The 27,431-nt window shown below is 30.8% G+C and overlaps 1 protein-coding gene across 3 annotated transcripts in view; it reads left to right on the top strand.

The window, feature by feature from the left end:
* Positions 1-27,431, top strand: part of LOC133621254 (chondroitin sulfate proteoglycan 5-like) — an 82,188-nt gene that overhangs the window by 22,048 nt on the left and 32,709 nt on the right. For all 3 annotated transcript variants that reach the window (XM_061983261.2, XM_061983260.2, XM_061983259.2), the window contains exons 2-3: positions 16,277-17,039; positions 26,644-26,832. In XM_061983261.2, coding sequence (XP_061839245.1) covers positions 16,277-17,039; positions 26,644-26,832 — 952 coding nt within the window. The remainder of the gene's footprint in view (positions 1-16,276; positions 17,040-26,643; positions 26,833-27,431) is intronic.

Genomic DNA, 27,431 nt, shown 5'->3' with positions numbered 1-27,431 from the left:
TGTTTTTAAAGAAAAACTTAATTTTACTGGGAAAAAAACATAATATTAGGAGAATAAAGCCATAATAATAAGACAAATTATGAGAAAATTTGTCATAATTTTGCAATAATAGAAAAACTTAATTTTACACAGCATTACTGTAAATAGAAAAACAGTACTGCTTTTATTTTTACGATAAAATCTATGGTTGTTGTTTTTACAATACATGCACAAAAGTTATACTATAAAAAGAAAAAATTGTAGTCTAATGAAAAAAGTCCAAATTATACGGGAATAAAGACATGTTTTTAAAGAAACAGGTAATTTCATAATATTATGAGAATAAGAAAAAAATATTCAGAATTTTACAATAATGAAGCCATAGTATGAGGAGAAAATATAGTAATCTTATAGGGAAGGAGTTGTAATTTTACGAGAATAAAGTCATAATATTTAGACAAAAACATAATTTTACAGGGGAAAAAAAAGTCGGAAGTTCACAAGAATAAAGTAATAATAATAAGAGAAAAACTGTAATCTCACGGGGGAAAAGTTGTACTTTTACGAGAAAAAAGTTGTACTATAAAGAGAAAAACTTTGTATATTAATGAAAAAATGCCAAATTATACTGAATAAAAACATGTTTTTAAAGAAAAACTTAATTTTACTGGGAAAAAACCATAATATTAGGAGAATAAAGCCATAATAAGACAAATTATGAGAAAATTTGTCATAATTTTGCAATAATAGAAAAACTTAATTTTACACTGCATTACTGTAAATAGAAAAACAGTACTGCTTTTATTTTTACGATAAAATCTATGGTTGTTGTTTTTACAATGCATGCACAAAAGTTATACTAGAAAAAGAAAAACTTTGTAGTCTAATGAAAAAAGTCCAAATTATACTGGAATAAAGACATGTTTTTAAAGAAACAGGTAATTTCATAATATTATGAGAATAAGAAAAAAATATTCATAATTTTACAATAATGAAGCCATAGTATCAGGAGAAAATATAGTAATCTTATAGGGAAGGAGTTGTAATTTTACGAGAATAAAGTCATAATATTTAGACAAAAACATAATTTTACAGGGGGAAAAAAAAGTCAGAAGTTCACAAGAATAAAGTAAAAATAATAAGAGAAAAACTGTAATCTCACGGGGAAAAAGTTGTACTTTTACGAGAAAAAAGTTGTACTATAAAGAGAAAAACTTTGTATATTAATGAAAAAATGCCAAATTATACTGAATAAAAACATGTTTTTAAAGAAAAACTTAATTTTACTGGGAAAAAAACATAATATTAGGAGAATAAAGCCATAATAATAAGACAAATTATGAGAAAATTTGTCATAATTTTGCAATAATAGAAAAACTTAATTTTACACAGCATTACTGTAAATAGAAAAACAGTACTGCTTTTATTTTTACGATAAAATCTATGGTTGTTGTTTTTACAATGCATGCACAAAAGTTATACTATAAAAAGAAAAAATTGTAGTCTAATGAAAAAAGTCCAAATTATACTGGAATAAAGACATGTTTTTAAAGAAGCAGGTAATTTCATAATATTATGAGAATAAGAAAATAATATTCATAATTTTACAATAATGAAGCCATAGTATGAGGAGAAAATATAGTAATCTTATAGGGAAGGAGTTGTAATTTTACGAGAATAAAGTCATAATATTTAGACAAAAACATAATTTTACAGGGGAAAAAAAGTCGGAAGTTCACAAGAATAAAGTAATAATAATAAGAGAAAAACTGTAATCTCACGGGGGAAAAGTTGTACTTTTACGAGAAAAAAGTTGTACTATAAAGAGAAAAACTTTGTATATTAATGAAAAAATGCCAAATTATACTGAATAAAAACATGTTTTTAAAGAAAAACTTAATTTTACTGGGGAAAAAAACATAATATTAGGAGAATAAAGCCATAATAATAAGACAAATTATGAGAAAATTTGTCATAATTTTGCAATAATAGAAAAACTTAATTTTACACAGCATTACTGTAAATAGAAAAACAGTACTGCTTTTATTTTTACGATAAAATCTATGGTTGTTGTTTTTACAATGCATGCACAAAAGTTATACTATAAAAAGAAAAACTTTGCAGTCTAATGAAAAAAGTCCAAATTATACTGGAATAAAGACATGTTTTTAAAGAAACAGGTAATTTCATAATATTATGAGAATAAGAAAAAAATATTCATAATTTTACAATAATGAAGCCATAGTATCAGGAGAAAATATAGTAATCTTATAGGGAAGGAGTTGTAATTTTACGAGAATAAAGTCATAATATTTAGACAAAAACATAATTTTACAGGGGAAAAAAAAGTCGGAAGTTCACAAGAATAAAGTAATAATAATAAGAGAAAAACTGTAATCTCACGGGGGAAAAGTTGTACTTTTACGAGAAAAAAGTGGTACTATAAAGAGAAAAACTTTGTATATTAATGAAAAAATGCCAAATTATACTGAATAAAAACATGTTTTTAAAGAAAAACTTAATTTTACTGGGAAAAAACAATAATATGAGGAGAATAAAGCCATAATAATAGGACAAATTATGAGAAAATTTGTCATAATTTTGCAATAATTGAAAAACTTAATTTTACACAGCATTACTGTAAATAGAAAAACAGTACTGCTTTTATTTTTACGATAAAATCTATGGTTGTTGTTTTTACAATGCATGCACAAAAGTTATACTAGAAAAAGAAAAACTTTGTAGTCTAATGAAAAAAGTCCAAATTATACTGGAATAAAGACATGTTTTTAAAGAAACAGGTAATTTCATAATATTATGAGAATAAGAAAAAAATATTCATAATTTTACAATAATGAAGCCATAGTATGAGGAGAAAATATAGTAATCTTATAGGGAAGGAGTTGTAATTTTACGAGAATAAAGTCATAATATTTAGACAAAAACATAATTTTACAGGGGAAAAAAAGTCGGAAGTTCACAAGAATAAAGTAATAATAATAAGAGAAAAACTGTAATCTCACGGGGGAAAAGTTGTACTTTTACGAGAAAAAAGTTGTACTATAAAGAGAAAAACTTTGTAGGCTAATGAAAAAATGCCAAATTATACTGAATAAAAACATGTTTTTAAAGAAAAACTTAATTTTACTGGGAAAAAAACATAATATTAGGAGAATAAAGCCATAATAATAAGACAAATTATGAGAAAATTTGTCATAATTTTGCAATAATAGAAAAACGTAATTTTACACTGCATTACTGTAAATAGAAAAACAGTACTGCTTTTATTTTTACGATAAAATCTATGGTTGTTGTTTTTACAATACATGCACAAAAGTTATACTAGAAAAAGAAAAACTTTGTAGTCTAATGAAAAAAGTCCAAATTATACTGGAATAAAGACATGTTTTTAAAGAAACAGGTAATTTCATAATATTATGAGAATAAGAAAAAAATATTCATAATTTTACAATAATGAAGCCATAGTATGAGGAGAAAATATAGTAATCTTATAGGGAAGGAGTTGTAATTTTACGAGAATAAAGTCATAATATTTAGACAAAAACATAATTTTACAGGGGAAAAAAAGTCGGAAGTTCACAAGAATAAAGTAATAATAATAAGAGAAAAACTGTAATCTCACGGGGGAAAAGTTGTACTTTTACGAGAAAAAAGTTGTACTATAAAGAGAAAAACTTTGTAGGCTAATGAAAAAATGCCAAATTATACTGAATAAAAACATGTTTTTAAAGAAAAACTTAATTTTACTGGGAAAAAAACATAATATTAGGAGAATAAAGCCATAATAATAAGACAAATTATGAGAAAATTTGTCATAATTTTGCAATAATAGAAAAACGTAATTTTACACTGCATTACTGTAAATAGAAAAACAGTACTGCTTTTATTTTTACGATAAAATCTATGGTTGTTGTTTTTACAATACATGCACAAAAGTTATACTAGAAAAAGAAAAACTTTGTAGTCTAATGAAAAAAGTCCAAATTATACTGGAATAAAGACATGTTTTTAAAGAAACAGGTAATTTCATAATATTATGAGAATAAGAAAAAAATATTCATAATTTTACAATAATGAAGCCATAGTATGAGGAGAAAATATAGTAATCTTATAGGGAAGGAGTTGTAATTTTACGAGAATAAAGTCATAATATTTAGACAAAAACATAATTTTACAGGGGAAAAAAAGTCGGAAGTTCACAAGAATAAAGTAATAATAATAAGAGAAAAACTGTAATCTCACGGGGGAAAAGTTGTACTTTTACGAGAAAAAAGTTGTACTATAAAGAGAAAAACTTTGTAGGCTAATGAAAAAATGCCAAATTATACTGAATAAAAACATGTTTTTAAAGAAAAACTTAATTTTACTGGGAAAAAAACATAATATTAGGAGAATAAAGCCATAATAATAAGACAAATTATGAGAAAATTTGTCATAATTTTGCAATAATAGAAAAACGTAATTTTACACTGCATTACTGTAAATAGAAAAACAGTACTGCTTTTATTTTTACGATAAAATCTATGGTTGTTGTTTTTACAATGCATGCACAAAAGTTATACTAGAAAAAGAAAAACTTTGTAGTCTAATGAAAAAAGTCCAAATTATACTGGAATAAAGACATGTTTTTAAAGAAACAGGTAATTTCATAATATTATGAGAATAAGAAAAAAATATTCATAATTTTACAATAATGAAGCCATAGTATGAGGAGAAAATATAGTAATCTTATAGGGAAGGAGTTGTAATTTTACGAGAATAAAGTCATGATATTTAGACAAAAACATAATTTTACAGGAGAAAAAAAGTCGGAAGTTCACAAGAATAAAGTAATAATAATAAGAGAAAAACTGTAATCTCACGGGGGAAAAGTTGTACTTTTACGAGAAAAAAGTTGTACTATAAAGAGAAAATCTTTGTATATTAATGAAAAAATGCCAAATTATACTGAGAAATGAAAGAAAAACTTAATTTTACTGGGAAAAAAACATAATATTAGGAGAATAAAGCCATAATAATAAGACAAATGAGAAAATTTGTCATAATTTTGCAATAATAGAAAAACTTAATTTTACACAGCACTACTGTAAATAGAAAAACAGTACTGCTTTTATTTTTACGATAAAATCTATGGTTGTTGTTTTTACAATGCATGCACAAAAGTTATACTAGAAAAAGAAAAACTTTGTAGTCTAATGAAAAAAGTCCAAATTATACTGGAATAAAGACAAGTTTTTAAAGAAACAGGTAATTTCATAATATTATGAGAATAAGAAAAAAATATTCATAATTTTACAATAATGAAGCCATAGTATCAGGAGAAAATATAGTAATATTATAGGGAAGGAGTTGTAATTTTACGAGAATAAAGTCATAATAATTAGACAAAAACATAATTTTACAGGGGAAAAAAAAGTCGGAAGTTCACAAGAATAAAGTAATAATAATAAGAGAAAAACTGTAATCTCACGGGGGAAAAGTTGTACTTTTACGAGAAAAAAGTTGTACTATAAAGAGAAAAACTTTGTATATTAATGAAAAAAGGTCAAATTATACTGAATAAAGACATGTTTTTAAAGAAAAACTTAATTTTACTGGGGAAAAAAACATAATATTAGGAGAATAAAGCCATAATAATAAGACAAATTATGAGAAAATTTGTCATAATTTTGCAATAATAGAAAAACTTAAATTTACACTGCATTACTGTAAATAGAAAAACAGTACTGCTTTTATTTTTACGATAAAATCTATGGTTGTTGTTTTTACAATGCATGCACAAAAGTTATACTAGAAAAAGAAAAACTTTGTAGTCTAATGAAAAAAGTCCAAATTATACTGGAATAAAGACATGTTTTTAAAGAAACAGGTAATTTCATAATATTATGAGAATAAGAAAAAAATATTCATAATTTTACAATAATGAAGCCATAGTATCAGGAGAAAATATAGTAATCTTATAGGGAAGGAGTTGTAATTTTACGAGAATAAAGTCATAATATTTAGACAAAAACATAATTTTACAGGGGAAAAAAAGTCGGAAGTTCACAAGAATAAAGTAAAAATAATAAGAGAAAAACTGTAATCTCACGGGGGAAAAGTTGTACTTTTACGAGAAAAAAGTTGTACTATAAAGAGAAAAACTTTGTATATTAATGAAAAAAGGCCAAATTATACTGAATAAAAACATGTTTTTAAAGAAAAACTTAATTTTACTGGGAAAAAAACATAATATTAGGAGAATAAAGCCATAATAATAAGACAAATTATGAGAAAATTTGTCATAATTTTGCAATAATAGAAAAACTTAATTTTACACAGCATTACTGTAAATAGAAAAACAGTACTGCTTTTATTTTTACGATAAAATCTATGGTTGTTGTTTTTACAATACATGCACAAAAGTTATACTATAAAAAGAAAAAATTGTAGTCTAATGAAAAAAGTCCAAATTATACTGGAATAAAGACATGTTTTTAAAGAAACAGGTAATTTCATAATATTATGAGAATAAGAAAAAAATATTCAGAATTTTACAATAATGAAGCCATAGTATGAGGAGAAAATATAGTAATCTTATAGGGAAGGAGTTGTAATTTTACGAGAATAAAGTCATAATATTTAGACAAAAACATAATTTTACAGGGGAAAAAAAGTCGGAAGTTCACAAGAATAAAGTAATAATAATAAGAGAAAAACTGTAATCTCACGGGGGAAAAGTTGTACTTTTACGAGAAAAAAGTTGTACTATAAAGAGAAAAACTTTGTATATTAATGAAAAAATGCCAAATTATACTGAATAAAAACATGTTTTTAAAGAAAAACTTAATTTTACTGGGAAAAAACCATAATATTAGGAGAATAAAGCCATAATAAGACAAATTATGAGAAAATTTGTCATAATTTTGCAATAATAGAAAAACTTAATTTTACACAGCATTACTGTAAATAGAAAAACAGTACTGCTTTTATTTTTACGATAAAATCTATGGTTGTTGTTTTTACAATGCATGCACAAAAGTTATACTATAAAAAGAAAAAATTGTAGTCTAATGAAAAAAGTCCAAATTATACTGGAATAAAGACATGTTTTTAAAGAAACAGGTAATTTCATAATATTATGAGAATAAGAAAAAAATATTCATAATTTTACAATAATGAAGCCATAGTATCAGGAGAAAATATAGTAATCTTATAGGGAAGGAGTTGTAATTTTACGAGAATAAAGTCATAATATTTAGACAAAAACATAATTTTACAGGGGAAAAAAAGTCGGAAGTTCACAAGAATAAAGTAATAATAATAAGAGAAAAACTGTAATCTCACGGGGGAAAAGTTGTACTTTTACGAGAAAAAAGTTGTACTATAAAGAGAAAAACTTTGTATATTAATGAAAAAATGCCAAATTATACTGAATAAAAACATGTTTTTAAAGAAAAACTTAATTTTACTGGGGAAAAAAACATAATATTAGGAGAATAAAGCCATAATAATAAGACAAATTATGAGAAAATTTGTCATAATTTTGCAATAATAGAAAAACTTAATTTTACACAGCATTACTGTAAATAGAAAAACAGTACTGCTTTTATTTTTACGATAAAATCTATGGTTGTTGTTTTTACAATGCATGCACAAAAGTTATACTATAAAAAGAAAAAATTGTAGTCTAATGAAAAAAGTCCAAATTATACTGGAATAAAGACATGTTTTTAAAGAAGCAGGTAATTTCATAATATTATGAGAATAAGAAAATAATATTCATAATTTTACAATAATGAAGCCATAGTATGAGGAGAAAATATAGTAATCTTATAGGGAAGGAGTTGTAATTTTACGAGAATAAAGTCATAATATTTAGACAAAAACATAATTTTACAGGAGAAAAAAAGTCGGAAGTTCACAAGAATAAAGTAATAATAATAAGAGAAAAACTGTAATCTCACGGGGGAAAAGTTGTACTTTTACGAGAAAAAAGTTGTACTATAAAGAGAAAAACTTTGTATATTAATGAAAAAATGCCAAATTATACTGAATAAAAACATGTTTTTAAAGAAAAACTTAATTTTACTGGGGAAAAAAACATAATATTAGGAGAATAAAGCCATAATAATAAGACAAATTATGAGAAAATTTGTCATAATTTTGCAATAATAGAAAAACTTAATTTTACACAGCATTACTGTAAATAGAAAAACAGTACTGCTTTTATTTTTACGATAAAATCTATGGTTGTTGTTTTTACAATGCATGCACAAAAGTTATACTATAAAAAGAAAAACTTTGCAGTCTAATGAAAAAAGTCCAAATTATACGGGAATAAAGACATGTTTTTAAAGAAACAGGTAATTTCATAATATTATGAGAATAAGAAAAAAATATTCATAATTTTACAATAATGAAGCCATAGTATCAGGAGAAAATATAGTAATCTTATAGGGAAGGAGTTGTAATTTTACGAGAATAAAGTCATAATATTTAGACAAAAACATAATTTTACAGGGGAAAAAAAAGTCGGAAGTTCACAAGAATAAAGTAATAATAATAAGAGAAAAACTGTAATCTCACGGGGGAAAAGTTGTACTTTTACGAGAAAAAAGTTGTACTATAAAGAGAAAAACTTTGTATATTAATGAAAAAATGCCAAATTATACTGAATAAAAACATGTTTTTAAAGAAAAACTTAATTTTACTGGGAAAAAACAATAATATGAGGAGAATAAAGCCATAATAATAGGACAAATTATGAGAAAATTTGTCATAATTTTGCAATAATTGAAAAACTTAATTTTACACAGCATTACTGTAAATAGAAAAACAGTACTGCTTTTATTTTTACGATAAAATCTATGGTTGTTGTTTTTACAATGCATGCACAAAAGTTATACTAGAAAAAGAAAAACTTTGTAGTCTAATGAAAAAAGTCCAAATTATACTGGAATAAAGACATGTTTTTAAAGAAACAGGTAATTTCATAATATTATGAGAATAAGAAAATAATATTCATAATTTTACAATAATGAAGCCATAGTATCAGGAGAAAATATAGTAATCTTATAGGGAAGGAGTTGTAATTTTACGAGAATAAAGTCATAATATTTAGACAAAAACATAATTTTACAGGGGAAAAAAAGTCGGAAGTTCACAAGAATAAAGTAATAATAATAAGAGAAAAACTGTAATCTCACGGGGGAAAAGTTGTACTTTTACGAGAAAAAAGTTGTACTATAAAGAGAAAAACTTTGTAGGCTAATGAAAAAATGCCAAATTATACTGAATAAAAACATGTTTTTAAAGAAAAACTTAATTTTACTGGGAAAAAACCATAATATTAGGAGAATAAAGCCATAATAAGACAAATTATGAGAAAATTTGTCATAATTTTGCAATAATAGAAAAACTTAATTTTACACAGCATTACTGTAAATAGAAAAACAGTACTGCTTTTATTTTTACAATAAAATCTATGGTTGTTGTTTTTACAATGCATGCACAAAAGTTATACTATAAAAAGAAAAACTTTGTAGTCTAATGAAAAAAGTCCAAATTATACTGGAATAAAGACATGTTTTTAAAGAAACAGGTAATTTCATAATATTATGAGAATAAGAAAAAAATATTCATAATTTTACAATAATGAAGCCATAGTATCAGGAGAAAATATAGTAATCTTATAGGGAAGGAGTTGTAATTTTACGAGAATAAAGTCATAATATTTAGACAAAAACATAATTTTACAGGGGAAAAAAAATCGGAAGTTCACAAGAATAAAGTAATAATAATAAGAGAAAAACTGTAATCTCACGGGGGAAAAGTTGTACTTTTACGAGAAAAAAGTTGTACGATAAAGAGAAAAACTTTGTAGGCTAATGAAAAAAGTCAAAATTGTACTCAAATAAAGACATGTTTTTAAAGAAAAACGTGATTTTACTAAAAAAAAAATATAATATGAGAATAAAGCCATGATAATAAGAAAAAAAATATGAAAATATTTGTCATAACTTTACAATAATGAATAATAAAATCAAATGTAGTACTCTTACTGGGAAAATGTAATATTACGAGAATAAAGTCATGATATTAAGAGAAAAACTTAATTTTACAGGTGGAAAAAAGTTGGAATTTCACAAGAATAAAGGCATAATATTAAGAGAAAAACGTAACTTTACAGGTGAAAAAGTCGTAAATTTATGAAAATAATACTGCAGTCACAGAAAAAGTTAATCTTACAAAACAAAAATATGTACTTTTACAAGAAAAAAGTTATACTAACAGGAGAAAAACTTTGCAATCTTATCAAAAACTTGTGCTGGAATGAATACAGCCAAAGAAAAACATAATTTTAAGGGAAGAAAACTATATCAATAAGAAAAAAATATGATCTTATGAGAAAAATAGTCACAATTTTACAATAATTAAATCAAATTATTAGGAGAATAATTTTGTAATCTTACAGGGAGAAAATGTTATTTACTAGAATAAAGTTCATACTTTTTAAAAATGTTTTAGACATCCAGTCTAATTTTACTAGAAAAAAAGTCAAAGTATCAAAAGAAAAACTATCTTATGGGAAAAAAAAGTCGTATTATTTTATACGAGAATAAAATCACATTAAAGAAAAAGTTTGTAATCTTAAAAGAAAAAAAGTCATACTTTTACAAGTCATAATATTAGGAGAAAACAATCTCATGGGGGGAAAAAGTCGTACTTTTATGAGAATAAATTCATACAATTGAGAGAAAGTTGGTGTGATTTTTATGGGAAAAAACCCAAATGTCCACTGCAGTGGACACTGTTTGCTAGCAGGTCATGTATCCATGTTGCATCATTCCACACTTACACATGCAGTATCCTCCTCCACTTACACATGCAGTACATCCTCCTAAGGAATCAGCATTCCATGCAGTGGACGTTAGTTTTGGGGTAAATTTGGAGGAAAAACAGCCCAATTATGCAAAAACACAAATGTCCACTGTAGAGGACACTGGTTATGAGGAGGTAGGGTTGTACGGTATACCGGTACTAGTACTAATCAATCAAAAACTGTACTATACTCTGTTTGAAAAGTACTGGTTCCCGGTGTCGTGACATTGCTGGTTTTACGAGCAGAGGAGCATGTTTGGCAGCGCACACTCACAGAGTACTTACAAGCAGACACAGCTACACAGAATATGCTTCACTACACACCGTAGGAGGATACAATAACTCACCGGCATCACCGCTAACAAAAGCTAGTGTGTCACAATGTAAACAAATGCCATGGGTGGATCTACACATGACATCCACTGTAATGATACCAAGTACAAGAGCGTATCTAGTCGCTAAAAAAAAATCATATTATGTTTATAAACTCTGGAAATACGTCCCTGGACACATGAGGACTTTGAATATGACCAATGTATGATCCTGGAACTACTTGGTATCGGATCGATACCTAAACTTGTGGTATCATCCAAAACTAATGTCAAGTATCAAAGAAGAGAAGAATAAGTGATTATTACATTTTAACAGAAGTGTAGATAGAACATGTTGAAAGAGAAAATAAGCAGATATTAACAGTAAATGAAGAAGTGGATTAATAATAAATTTTTACAGCTTGTCCTTAATAATGTGTACAAAATAATAGGTGTATAAATGACACAATATGTTACTGCATAGACTAATTAGGAGTCTTTGTTTGTTTACTTACTACTAAAAGACAAGTTGTCTCGTATGTTCACTATTTTATTTAAGGACTAAATTGCAATAATAAACATATGTGTAAAGCATACTTGCCAACCCTCCCGGATTTTCCGGGAGACTCCCGAAATTCAGCGCCTCTCCCGAAAACCTCCCGGGACAAATTTTCTCCCGAAAATCTCCCGAAATTCAGGCACACAATATAAACAGCGTACCTGCCCAATAATGTTATAACTGTAGAATGATGGAGGGGGAGTTCTTGGTTTCTTATGTGGGTTTATTGTCAGGCAGTTTCATTAACGTCCTCCCAGCGCGGCAACAACACACAACAACAGCAGTCACGTTTTTGTATACCGTAAAGCAGTTTGTCTGCCGTAAACAGCAATGTTGTGACACTCTTAAACAGGACAATACTGCCATCTAGTGCATTTGATGAAAGCACTTTTGTGCGTGCCACACAGCAATGCATCATCAGAGAGGACGTTCAGCATGGTTAGAAAAAGTGTGACAAATAGAACAAGGATGGACAATTCAACCCTTAACTCAACAATGAGTAGATGAGTGTTATGTGTGTGTATATGTGTAAATAAATGAACACTGAAATTCAAGTATTTCTTTTATTTATATATATATATATATAAATTGATTGAAGCCAACAAGCAAACCGTCAACTTCCTTGACGTCACATTCAACCTGAGAAATAACAGCTACCAACCATTCACGAAACCCAACACAACACTCCAATACGTGCACCATGACAGCAACCACCCACCCACCACCACGAAAAGAATACCTACCGGAATCAATAAAAGGCTATCGATGCTGTCATCTAGCAAAGCTGAATTTGACCAAGCAACCCCCCCGTACCAAAAAGCCCTTGATGAAAGCGGATACAATTTCACCCTCACCTATGAACCCACGCCAGGAAACCAGCCAAAAAAGAACAGAAAACGAAACGACATCATCTGGTACAACCCCCCATACAGCAAAAACGTCTCAACTAACATTGGACACAAATTCCTCAATCTGATTGACAAACACTTTCCCAAAGACAACACCCTAAGAAAAGTATTCAACAAGAACAACATTAAATTGAGCTACAGCTGCATGAACAATATACGACAAATCATCTCAAACCACAACAAAACAATTGCAAATGAGCCGTCGGCCCCCACACAGAGCGACTCCAAAACCAACAAAGACTGTAACTGTCGAAAGAAACCTGATTGCCCTCTCAACGGGGGGTGCTTACAAGCATCAGTTGTCTACCAATCTAAGGTAATACGCAAGGACATTAACACATCCGACACATATGTAGGATTAACCGAGGGAGAATTCAAAACCAGATGGAACAATCACAAGGCTTCTTTCAGGAACAAAAACCTGCGAAATACCACAGAACTCAGCAAACACATTTGGGACCTCAAAGACAATAATGTTGAATATTCAATAACATGGCAAATTCTTGCATCCAGCACACCTTACAATAGTGGTAATAAAAGATGCAACCTATGCTTGAAAGAGAAACTGTTTATTATTTACCGTCCAGACCTGTCATCCCTCAACAAGCGCAGCGAAATTGTAACAACATGCCGCCATAGACGGAAACACCTCCTAGGTAACACATGAGCCAATCACCACGCCCCTATGCCAGCCTGTACCCACCCACTCTGTGCCCTATATAAACCATGGTATGTGAATGCTCCCATTAAAATCTCCTGATGATTGAGGGTACCCCCCCTCATGAAACAGGCCTGTAGAGATGAAATAGTCTTGTGATTTTTTTTCCCCACACATACATATATATATACATATATATATATGAAATACTTGACTTGGTGAATCCTAGCTGTAAATATACTCCTCCCCTCTTAACCACGCACCCAACCACGCCCCCCACCCCCCACCTCCCGAAATCGGAGGTCTCAAGGTTGGCAAGTATGGTGTAAAGTACCCTAAGATTTTTTGTTTAAATAAAGCCAATAATGAATTTTTTTGTGGTCCTTTTTATTTAGAAAATTATCGAAAGGTATCGAAATATATTTTGGTACTGGTACCAAAATATTGGTATCGGGCCAACCCTAAGAGGAGGTAATAAAGAGATCAATAAATTGATGAGTCTAATTGTGTTAATTTTCATAACATGCTCACTACTGCATAGTTTTTCTTGTTATATTCTAATTTTTACTGTTATATTTGTATTCTTATTGTTATATTTTCTATTTTATTTCCATTTATACCCACATTATTTACTTTTTACTTTTCAAATTCGATCTCAATTCTGTACACTGCTGCTGGAATTTTCAATTTTCCTGAGGGAACTCTCCTGAAGGAATCAATAAAGTACCTCTATCTATCTACAAACCCCGTTTCCATATGAGTTGGGAAATGGTGTTAGATGTAAATATAAACGGAATACAATGATTTGCAAATCCTTTTCAACCCATATTCAATTGAATAGACTGCAAACACAAGATATTTCATGTTCACACTGAGAAACTTCTTTTTTTTGTGGCAAATAATCATTAACTTAGAATTTAATGGCAGCAACACATTGCAAAAAAGTTGTCACAGGGGCATTTTTACCACTGTGTTACATGGCCTTTCCTTTTAACAACACTCAGTAAACGTTTGGGAACTGAGGAGACACATTTTTGAAGCTTCTCAGGTGGAATTCTTTCCCATTCTTGCTTGATGTACAGCTTAAGTTGTTCAACAGTCCGGGGGTCTCTGTGGTATTTTAGGCTTCATAATGCACCACACACTTTCAATGGGAGACAGGTCTGGACTACAGGCAGGCCAGTCTAGTACCCGCACTCTTTTACTATGAAGCCACGTTGATGTATCACGTGGCTTGGCATTGTCTTGCTGAAATAAGCAGGGGCGTCCATGCTAATGTTGCTTGGATGGCAACATATTTAGCTCCAAAAGCTGTATGTACCTTTCAGCATTAATGGTGCCTTCACAGATGTGTAAGTTACCCATGTCTTGGGCACTAATACACCCCCATACCATCACACATGATGGCTTTTAGACTTTGCGCCTAGAACAATCCGGATGGTTCTTTTCCTCTTTGGTCCGGAGGACACCGACGTCCACAGTTTTCAAAAACAATTTGAAATGTGGACTCGTCAGACCACAGAACACTTTTCCACTTTGCATCAGTCCATCTTAGATGAACTCAGGCCCAGAGAAGCCGATGGCGTTTCTGGGTGTTGTTGATAAAACTGTTTTCGCCTTGCATAGGAGAGTTTTAACTTGCACTTACAGATGTAGCGACCAACTGTAGTTACTGACAGTGGGTTTCTGAAGTGTTCCTGAGCCCATGTGGTGATATCCTTTACACACTGATGTCGCTTGTTGATGCAGTACAGCCTGAGGGATGGAAGGTCACGGGCTTAGCTGCTTACGTGCAGTGATTTCTCCAGATTCTCTGAACCCTTTGATGATATTACGGAGCGTAGATGGTGAAATCCCTCAATTCCTTGCAATAGCTGGTTGAGAAAGGTTTTTCTTAAACTGTTCGACAATTTGCTCACGCATTTGTTGACAAAGTGGTGACCCTCGCCCCATCCTTGTTTGTGAATGACTGAGCATTTCATGGAATCTACTTTTATACCCAATCATGGCACCCACCTGTTCCCAATTAGCCTGCACACCTGTGGGATGTTCCAAATAAGTGTTTGATGAGCATTCCTCAACTTTATCAGTATTTATTGCCACCTTTCCCAACTTCTTTGTCACGTGTCGCTGGCATCAAATTCTAAAGTTAATGATTATTTGCAAAAAAAAAAAAAAGTTTATGAGTTTGAACATCAAATATGTTGTCTTTGTAGCATATTCAACTGAATATGGGTTGAAAAGGATTTGCAAATCATTGTATTCCGTTTATATTTACATCTAACACAATTTCCCAACTCATATGTGTCACGTTCAAACACTGAGGACATCTATTAAACAAGACAAAAGGCAAGGAATCAAACAGAGACAGAATTCAATTTGGACTCAATATTGAGGAGAGACATGGCCACTGCACTCTCTGTACAGTCCTGCACCACGCTCTGACCAAGAAGGTTTTCGTCTCCTCTTTTAATTCAGATGTTCAATGTTCACGCACCAACACATGTCACAGCAGGAATGGGAAGTAATGTAAAACAGTCATTGTTTTCGGTCGCTTTGAAGTCCAAGAAGAGGATGTCTCGGGCTTGGGCTCTTCCTGGATCCAGCTGGGGCAGGTGTTGGAGGACAATGGATAAACCCCTCCCGTCTCCTGACCACGGCGACTTCAAGAGGGCAGCGGGTCGTAAATAGCGTTGACCTCGGTTACCAAATAGTTGGAAGAGAGTTTGTGAAATACTTCAAAGAGAGTTCGTTTAACACTTCAAAGAGAGTTCCTCTGGAAGTTGAGCAGATCCTGCCATCTGTCCGTGTTGAAATCACAGTGGCGTTTCACGAGCCTTCTTCCTCTTGTTAGGCCTCGAAAGACAGCATTCATAATACAACATTTCTTTTGTGATAACTTACAAACAATTATTCCAACAATATGGAAACGGGGTTTGTATCTATCGATCTAATTACTTTTGGTTTTGATTGACAGGGAGGCATTCAATGCCTCGGCGTCATCACCATCGTAACCAATCATCCTTGCACCAGGAGGCCTTGAATACCAGGATGGTGCTGAGTGATGACTCAGCAGAAAGGGAGCACCTTATAGAAGCAGAGGTCCCCACTTTGTCCAAACACTCCCACTCCCACTCCCACAAACACGCCCGTCTAGCTCTGGTAGAGGAAGAGCCTCCTGTCGGGGAAGAGCTCACTGGCGGAGGAGCAGGACCGGATCAGCCCGGGAACCCCTTGTCTGACGACATCATCACCGTGGAGTTCCACAGTCCGGCACCGGAAGTCGCACCTTCCGACGTGGAGTCTCCCGGGGACAAGCTTCCCAAACCCCAGAAGCAAAAAGCAGGCGCCCCCACAGCTTGGACGCTGTCGGACTTTTACGACTACCTGTCGCCGGACGACGATCTCTCCGCGTCGGACCCCACCCCGGAGCCGGAGCCCACCCCTTCCCCGCCGGTCTACATGGAGGATGAGAACCCGCTCTTGGCCGGTTCTCCTGCTCGTCCCGTCAACGCCAAGCCCGGCGTGGACAATAAGCCCGCTTGGCCTGCGACGTCCCAGCCAGGACCAGACGACGGTGGAGACTTAAGCCTGGGTGGCGCCCTGGGGGGGGACGGGTGCAGGCTGGGCTTTGTGCGCTCCGGGCCTGGGATGTGTGTCTCTCAGTGTGACGCCCAGCCCAGTTTCTGCTTCAATGAAGGAGTGTGTACTGTGGTGGCGGGAGTGGGAGCCTTCTGCAGGTAATAAACACACGCTTCTTTCTAATAACTGTCAATCAATCAATCAATCAATGTTTACTTATATAGCCCTAAATCACAAGTGTCTCAAAGGGCTGCACAAGCCACGACGACATCAGTCCCCAGGGGAGACCGGATGCAATGGACTAGCATAGCATAATAGTGTGAAAGTCCAGTCCATAGTGGATCTAACATAATAGTGTGAGAGTCCAGTCCATAGTGGATCTAACATAATATTGTGAGAGTCCAGTCCATAGTGGATCTAACATAATAGTGTGAGAGTCCAGTCCATAGTGGATCTAACATAAAAGTGTGAGAGTCCAGTCCATAGTGGATCTAACATAATAGTGAGAGTCCAGTCCATAGTGGATCTAACATAATAGTGTGAGAGTCCAGTCCATAGTGGATCTAACATAATAGTGTGAGAGTCCAGTCCATAGTGGATCTAACATAATAGTGTGAGAGTCCAGTCCATAGTGGATCTAACATAATAGTGTGAGAGTCCAGTCCATAGTGGATCTAACATAATAGTGTGAGAGTCCAGTCCATAGTGGATCTAACATAATAGTGAGAGTCCAGTCCATAGTGGATCTAACATAATAGTGTGAGAGTCCAGTCCATAGTGGATCTAACATAATAGTGAGAGTCCAGTCCATAGTGGATCTAACATAATAGTGTGAGAGTCCAGTCCATAGTGGATCTAACATAATAGTGTGAGAGTCCAGTCCATAGTGGAACTAACATAATAGTGAGAGTCCAGTCCATAGTGGATCTAACATAATAGTGAGAGTCCAGTCCATAGTGGATCTAACATAATAGTGAGAGTCCAGTCCATAGTGGATCTAACATAATAGTGAGAGTCCAGTCCATAGTGGATCTAACATAATAGTGAGAGTCCAGTCCATAGTGGATCTAACATAATAGTGAGAGTCCAGTCCATAGTGGATCTAACATAATAGTGTGAGAGTCCAGTCCATAGTGGATCTAACATAATATTGTGAGAGTCCAGTCCATAGTGGATCTAACATAATAGTGAGAGTCCAGTCCATAGTGGATCTAACATAATAGTGTGAGAGTCCAGTCCATAGTGGATCTAACATAATAGTGAGAGTCCAGTCCATAAAGATTATAGAAAGCATAGGAGTAGAAACCCTATTGATGGCCAGTATGCAAAACGGCCCTTTTTTTTCTTCTCGGTTCAAGGCACAAAACCGAAGGAAATACGTTCGACTTTCAACCCGCAGCAGCTGCAGTGATCAAAGTTGTCCAAAAGATGGCACCATAGCACAAACAATCACACACCTTCTCAGCCTGTGTCGCTCTTACTTCGATGTAAGTTTCTTGTATACAAAACATTATGGCCGTTAGCGAAGAAAAATCCATAGATTAGGCGCTCCTTTGTATAAGCCGCAGGGTCCAAAGTTTGGGGTAAAAGTAGTGGCTTATTGTCCGGAAAAGACGCAATATATCCCAAGTTGATTGAAATTGTTATACTAAATAACGTATCCCAAGAATCATGTTAAATTGAAGTCGAATCGAATCGTGAGTTGCAGTAACATTTACAATTCTTTATAAATATGGAAAAGTCACTAAATCTGTGATGAACTACAATAAATATAATCAACTATGTAATATAATTATAATATTTTAAGTATAACAGTAAGTGACAAAAATACATTGAACATGTATTAAAACAAAATTGTGACTTTTGCAGTTAAAAAAAATGGTATTTTCAGTTGTCAGAATTTTACCGTAAAATCTATGATTGTTTTTTTTAACAGAGCATCACTGTAAATTAAAAAAATTGTATCTTAATGTTTAATTTCTGGCGACTGAGTTGCCAGTTGGTTTACCGTAAAATCTACATTTACTATTGTTACACCGCATTACTCTAAATAGAAAAACAATACTACTTTGATTTTTACGGTAAAATCTACGGTCCTTATTTGTACAGTGCATTATTATAAATGCAAAAATTGTATTACTTGTATTTTTACAGTAAAATTCTGGTGACTAACCTTCAATTTTTTACTGTAAAGTCATTTTGGTAATCAGTCCTCAAATGGAAAAACGGTACCACGTTTATTTTTATATTTCAATTCTGGCGACTCAGTTGCCAGATTTTTTATTAAAAAAAAAGGTAATTTTACAGGGAAAAAATCATAATATTATGAGAATAAAGCCATAATAATAAGAAAAAAATATGACAATATTAGTCATAATTTTACAATAATGAAGCCATAATATTGGGAGAAAATATAGTAATCTTACAGGAAAAAAGTTGTAATTTTACAAGAATAAAGTCATAATATTAAGAGAAAAACACAATTTTATAGGGGGAAAAAAGTCGGAATTTCACAATAATAAAGTCATAATATTAAGAGGAAAAATTTGAAATCTTACAGGGGAAAAAGTTGTAAATTTACCAAAATAAAGGCATAATACTGCGGTGACAGAAAAAGTTAATCTTACAAAATAAAAATATGTACTTTTACAAGAAAAAAGTTATACCATTAGGAGAAAAACTTTATAATCTTATCAGAAACTTGTGCTGGAATAAACACAGTCAAAGAAAAACTTAATATCACAGGAAAAAAAGTCAAAATCTTATGAGAATAAAACCATATTAGTAAGAAAAAAATGTGATCTTATTAGAAACCATTTTACAATAATTAAGTCAAATTATTAGGAGAATAATATTCTAATCTTACGGGGAGAAAATGTTATTTACTAGAATAAAGTCATAGTACATTTTTTTTTTTTTTACAGTACCAATTTTGTTTTTTATAATTAAAGTGTGGCGACTGACTTGCCAGTTGCTTTACCATAAAATCTACAGTCGCTGTTACACTGCATTACTGGAGATAGAAAAACGGTACCGCTTTTATTTTCACGGTAAAATCTATGGTTGTTTTTACAATGCATGCAAAAAAAGTTATATTATAAAAAGAAAAAATTTGTAGTCTAATGAAAAAAGTCCAAATTGTACTCAAATTAAGACGTGTTTTTTTTTTGTTTTTTTGTTTTTTTAAAAGGTTATTTTACGGGGGGGGGAAATCATAATATTATAAGAATACAACCATAATAATAAGAAAAAAATATGAGAATATTAGTCATAATTTTACAATATTGAAGCCATAATATTGGGACAAAATATAGTAATCTTACAGGGAAAACGTAATTTTACGAGAATAAAGTCATAATATTTAGAGAAAAACGACATTTTAATAGGGAGGAAAAAGTCGGAATTTCACAAGAATAAAGTCATAATATTAAGAGGTATACTTTGGAATCTTACAGGGGAAAAAGTTGTAAATTTACAAAAACAAAAACATAATGCTGCAGTGACAGAAAAAGTTAATCTTACAAAATAAAAATATGTACTTTTACAAGAAAAAAGTTATACCATTAGGAGAAAAACTTTATAATCTTATCAAAAACTTGTGCTGGAATAAACACAGTCAAAGAAAAACTTAATATCACAGGAAAAAAAGTCAAAATCTTATGAGAATAAAACCATATTAGTAAGAAAAAAATGTGATCTTATTAGAAACCATTTTACAATAATTAAGTCAAATTATTAGGAGAATAATATTGTAATCTTACGGGGAGAAAATGTTATTTACTAGAATAAAGTCGTAGTACTTTTTTTTTTTTTTTTTACAGTACCAATTTAGTTTTTTATAATTAAATTGTGGCGACTGACTTGCCAGTTGCTTTACCATAAAATCTACAGTCGCTGTTACACTGCATTACTGGAGATAGAAAAACGGTACCGCTTTTATTTTCACGATAAAATCTATGGTTGTTTTTACAATGCATGCAAACAAAGTTATACTATAAAAAGAAAAAATGTGTAGTCTAATGAAAAAAGTCCAAATTATACTCGAATAAAGACATGTCTTTAAAGAAACAGGTAATTTCACTGGGAAAAAAATCATAATACTTAGAGAATAAGAAAAAAATATGAGAATATTAGTCATAATTTTACAATAATGAAGCCATAGTATGAGGAGAAAATATAGTAATCTTGTAGGGAAAAAGTTGTAATTTTATGAGAATAAAGTCATAATATTTAGAGAAAAACTTAATTTTACAGAGGGAAAAAAAGTCGGAATTTCACAATAATAAAGTCATAATATTAAGAAGAAAACTTAATTTTACAGGGGGAAAAAAGTTGTAATTTTACGAGAATAAAGTCATAATATTAAGAGCAAAACTTAATTTTACAGGGGGGGAAAAAGTCGGAATTTCACAAGAATAAAATCATAATTATTAAGAGGAAAACTTGTGCTGGAATAAACACAGTCAAAGAAAAACATAATTTTACAGGAAAAAAAGTCAAAATCTTATGAGAATAAAACCTATTAATGAGAAACATTTTTTATCTTATTTTACTTTTTTTAATTTACAGTTCCAATTTAGTTTTTTATAATTAAATTCTGGCGACTGACTTGCCAGTTGCTTTACCATAAAATCTACAGTCGCTGTTACACTGCATTACTGGAGATAGAAAAACGGTACCGCTTTTATTTTCACGGTAAAATCTATGGTTGTTTTTACAATGCATGCAAAAAAGTTATACTATAAAAAGAAAAAAATGTAGTCTAATGAAAAAAGTCCAAATTGTACTCAAATTAAGACGTGTTTTTTTTTTTTTTTTTTTTTTTTTTTTTTTTAATGGGAATTTTACGGGGGGTAAAAAATCATAATATTATAAGAATAAAGCCATTATAATAAGAAAAAAATATGAGAATTCTAGTCATAATTTTACAATATTGAAGCCATAATATTGGGACAAAATATAGTAATCTTACAGGGAAAAAGTTGTAATTTTACGAGAATAAAGTCATAATATTTAGAGAAAAACAACATTTTATAGGGAGGAAAAAGTCAGAATTTCACAATAATAAAGTCATAATATTAAGAGGAAAACTTTGGAATCTTACAGGGGAAAAAGTTGTACATTTACGAAAATAAAAACATAATGCTGCAGTGACAGAAAAAGTTAATCTTACAAAATAAAAATATGTACTTTTACAAGAAAAAAGTTATACCATTAGGAGAAAAACTTTATAATCTTATCAAAAACTTGTGCTGGAATAAACACAGTCAAAGAAAAACTTAATATCACAGGAAAAAAAGTCAAAATCTTATGAGAATAAAACCATATTAGTAAGAAAAAAATGTGATCTTATTAGAATCAATTTTACAATAATTAAGTCAAATTATTAGGAGAATATTATTGTAATCTTACGGGGAGAAAATGTTATTTACTAGAATAAAGTCATAGTACATTTTTTTTTTAATTTACACGACCAATTTTGTTTTTTATAATTAAATTCTGGCGACTGACTTGCCAGTTGCTTTACCATAAAATCTACAGTCGCTGTTACACTGCATTACTGGAGATAGAAAAACGGTACCGCTTTTATTTTCACGATAAAATCTATGGTTGTTTTTACAATGCATGCAAAATAAGTTATACTATAAAAAGAAAAAAAATGTAGTCTAATGAAAAAAGTCCAAATTGTACTCAAATTAAGACGTGTTTTTTTTTGTTGTTTTTTTTTTAAAAAAGGTAATTTTACGGGGGGGGAAAAATCATAATATTATAAGAATAAAGCCATAATAATAAGAAAAAAATATGAGAATATTAGTCATAATTTTACAATATTGAAGCCATAATATTGGGACAAAATATAGTAATCTTACAGGGAAAAAGTTGTAATTTTACGAGAATAAAGTCATAATATTTAGAGAAAAACAACATTTTATAGGGAGGAAAAAGTCGGAATTTCACAAGAATAAAGTCATAAAATTAAGAGGTATACTTTGGAATCTTACAGGGGAAAAAGTTGTAAATTTACAAAAATAAAAACATAATGCTGCAGTGACAGAAAAAGTTAATCTTACAAAATAAAAATATGTACTTTTACAAGAAAAAAGTTATACCATTAGGAGAAAAACTTTATAATCTTATCAAAAACTTGTGCTGGAATAAACACAGTCAAAGAAAAACTTAATATCACAGGAAAAAAAGTCAAAATCTTATGAGAATAAAACCATATTAGTAAGAAACAAATGTGATCTTACTAGAAACCATTTTACAATAATTAAGTCAAATTATTAGGAGAATAATATTGTAATCTTATGGGGAGAAAATGTTATTTACTAAAATAAAATCATAGTACTTTTTTTTATTTTTTATTTACAGTACCAATTTTGTTTTTTATAATTAAATTGTGGCGACTGACTTGCCAGTTGCTTTACCATAAAATCTACAGTCGCTGTTACACTGCATTACTGGAGATAGAAAAACGGTACCGCTTTTATTTTCACGGTAAAATCTATGGTTGTTTTTACAATGCATGCAAAAAAGTTATTCTATAAAAAGAAAAACTTTGCAGTCTAATGAAAAAAGTCCAAATTATACTCGAATAAAGACATGTTTTTAAAGAAACAGGTAATTTCACTGGAAAAAAAATCATAATACTTAGAGAATAAGAAAAAAATATGAGAATATTAGTCATAATTTTACAATAATGAAGCCATAGTATGAGGAGAAAATATAGTAATCTTGTAGGGAAAAAGTTGTAATTTTATGAGAATAAAGTCATAATATTTAGAGAAAAACTTACTTTTACAGGGGGGAAAAAAGTCGGAATTTCACAATAATAAAGTCATAATATTAAGAAGAAAACTTAATTTTACAGGGGGAAAAAAAGTTGTAATTTTACGAGAATAAAGTCATAATATTAAGAGCAAAACTTAATTTTACAGGGGGGCAAAAAGTCGGAATTTCACAAGAATAAAATCATAATTATTAAGAGGAAAACCTGTGCTGGAATAAACACAGTCAAAGAAAAACATAATTTTACGGGGAAAAAAGTCAAAATCTTATGAGAATAAAACCTATTAATAAGAAACATTTTTTATCTTATTTTACTTTTTTTAATTTACAGTTCCAATTTAGTTTTTTATAATTAAACTCTGGCCACTTACTTGCCAGTTGCTTTACCATAAAATCTACAGTCGCTGTTACACTGCATTACTGGAGATAGAAAAACGGTACCGCTTTTATTTTCACGGTAAAATCTATGGTTGTTTTTACAATGCATGCAAAAAAAGTTATACTATAAAAAGAAAAAAATTGTAGTCTAATGAAAAAAGTCCAAATTGTACTCAAATTAAGACGTGTTTTTTTTTTTTTTTTTTTTTTTTTTTTTTTTTTTAAAGGTAATTTTACGGGGGGAAAAAAATCATAATATAAGAATAAAGCCATATTAATGAGTAAAAAAATATGAGAATATTGGTCATCATTTTACAATATTGAAGCCATAATATTGGGACAAAATATAGTAATCTTACAGGGAAAAAGTTGTAATTTTACAAGAATAAAGTCATAATATTTAGAGAAAAACGACATTTTATAGGGAGGAAAAAGTCGGAATTTCACAAGAAAAAAGTCATAATATTAAGAGGAATACTTTGAATCTTACAGGGGAAAAAGTTGTAAATTTACGAAAATAAAAACATAATGCTGCAGTGACAGAAAAAGTTAATCTTACAAAATAAAAATATGTACTTTTACAAGAAAAAAGTTATACCATTAGGAGAAAAACTTTATAATCTTATCAAAAACTTGTGCTGGAATAAACACAGTCAAAGAAAAACTTAATATCACAGGAAAAAAAGTCAAAATCTTATGAGAATAAAACCATATTAGTAAGAAAAAAATGTGATCTTATTAGAAACCATTTTACAATAATTAAGTCAAATTATTAGGAGAATAATATTGTAATCTTACGGGGAGAAAATGTTATTTACTAGAATAAAATCATAGTACATTTTTTTTTTTTTACAGTACCAATTTAGTTTTTTATGATTAAATTCTGGCGACTGACTTGCCAGTTGCTTTACCATAAAATCTACAGTCGCTGTTACACTGCATTACTGGAGATAGAAAAACGGTACCGCTTTTATTTTCACGGTAAAATCTATGGTTGTTTTTACAATGCATGCAAAAAAAGTTATACTATAAAAAGAAAAAATTTGTAGGGTAATGAAAAAAGTCCAAATTGTACTCAAATTAAGACGTGTTTTTTTTTTTTTTTTTTTTTTTTTTTTTTTAAAGGTAATTTTACGGGGGGAAAAAATCATAATATTATAAGAATAAAGCCATAATAATGAGGAAAAAAATATGAGAATATTAGTCATCATTTTACAATATTGAAGCCATAATATTGGGACAAAATATAGTAATCTTACATGGAAAAAGTTGTAATTTTACAAGAATAAAGTCATAATATTAAGAGAAAAACACAATTTTATAGTAGGGAAAAAGTCGGAATTTCACAATAATAAAGTCATAATATTAAGAGGAAAAATTTGAAATCTTACAGGGGAAAAAGTTGTAAATTTACCAAAATAAAGGCATAATACTGCAGTGACAGAAAAAATTAATCTTACAAAATAAACAGATGTACTTTTACAAGAAAAAAGTTATACTATTAGGAGAAAAACTTTGTAATCTTATCAGAAACTTATGCTGGAATAAACACAGACAAAGAAAAACTTAATTTTACGGGAAAAAAGTCAAAATCTTATGAGAATAAAACCATATTAGTAAGAAAAAAATGTGATCTTATTAGAAACCATTTTACAATAATTAAGTCAAATTATTAGGAGAATATTATTGTAATCTTACGGGGAGAAAATGTTATTTACTAGAATAAAGTCATAGTACTTTTTTTTTTAATTTACAGTACCAATTTAGTTTTTTATAATTAAATTGTGGCAACTGACTTGCCAGTTGCTTTACCATAAAATCTACAGTCGCTGTTACACTGCATTACTGGAGATAGAAAAACGGTACCGCTTTTATTTTCATGGTAAAATCTATGGTTGTTTTTACAATGCATGCAAAAAAGTGTACCACTTTTATTTTTACAGTAAAATTCTGGCGACCGAGTTGCCACTTTTCCACTGTAAAATCCACAGGCTTATTTTACAATGTGGCATTAGGTCAAATCGGGGTATTGGGCACGTGCCAGACGGGGGGGTGAGGGGCTTATAGTTTACTCTTTCCCAATTTTCATTTTTAGTTTTGCAGACAAGGGGGCGGGGCTTGAGGGTGTCCAATATGTTCACTCAGCGAAACAAAAGACAAGATTGAGGACACCTCAGGAGGCACGCTGAAAATAAAACACACTGGCGCTGACAGAAGGCCGGCTTAATGTGTCATGAAGATCACAGCGGGGTCACCGTAAGGATCATGCTTTTTGGAGGCAGGAGATAAAAAGGCTTGGGAGCACACAGTCAGCAGAAAAACAACAGGAAGGAATATCGTACAGAATGTCTGGATAGCGCCATCAAGGGAATAGTGTTGGTCATTTAATTGTTTCTGCTGAGTAACGGCGGCCTTAATCATGTGTGCAACTGTAGGTATGAAAAGCACACACACACATGCACACTAACACACACTGATCCCTTGAGCTCATTAAGTGCTGGGCTGCAGGGAGAATCCCAGCTTTGGCAGACAAGACCTCAGATCACTAGCAGCCTCTCATGCAAAAAACTGACCAGTGTGCTTCTGTGCAATCAGGTGCAACGTGCAGGACTACATCTGGAACAAAGGCACGCGCTGTGATTGGGCCATCACAGAGTTCCAGGTGATGAGCGCGCTGGTGGGCGTGGCCTCCGTGGCGCTCCTCCTCCTCCTCATGATCATCGTGTTCTTTGCCAAGAGGCTGCACCGCCTCAAGAACGAGAACAAGCGGCTTCGGAAGCGCAGGTGTGTCAAACTGTACCTCGGTTTAGAGGTCACGGTTCGGTTAATTGTTGGTACAGTAAGAACACAACAAAATTAGAGATGTCCGATAAATGCGTTAAAATGTAATATCGGAAATTATCGGTATCGTTTTTTTTTTGTTTTTTTTTAATTAAATCAACATAAAAAACACAAGATACACTTACAATTAGTGCACCAACCCAAAAAAAACCTTCCTCCCCCATTTACACTCATTCACACAAAAGGGTTGTTTCTTTCTGTTATTAATATTGTGGTTCCTACATTATATATCAATATATATCAATACAGTCTGCAAGGGATACAGTCCGTAAGCACACATGATTGTGCGTCCACTAATAGTACTAACCTTTAACACTTCATTTGACTCATTTTCATTCATTACTAGTTTCTATGTAACTGTTTTTATATTGTTTTCCTTTTGTTTTTTATTCAAGAAAATGTTTTTAATTTATTTATCTTATTTTTTTAAAAAAAATTTAAAGTACCTTATCTTCACCATACCTGGTTGTCCAAATTAGGCATCGGTATCGGTGATTAAACAGTTGGACAATATCGGAATATCGGATATCGGCAAAAAGCCA

The sequence above is a fragment of the Nerophis lumbriciformis genome, linkage group LG21 (genome assembly GCF_033978685.3).
Source record: "Nerophis lumbriciformis linkage group LG21, RoL_Nlum_v2.1, whole genome shotgun sequence".
Lineage (NCBI taxonomy): Eukaryota > Metazoa > Chordata > Actinopteri > Syngnathiformes > Syngnathidae > Nerophis > Nerophis lumbriciformis.
This window is presented reverse-complemented; position numbering and strand designations above follow the sequence as displayed.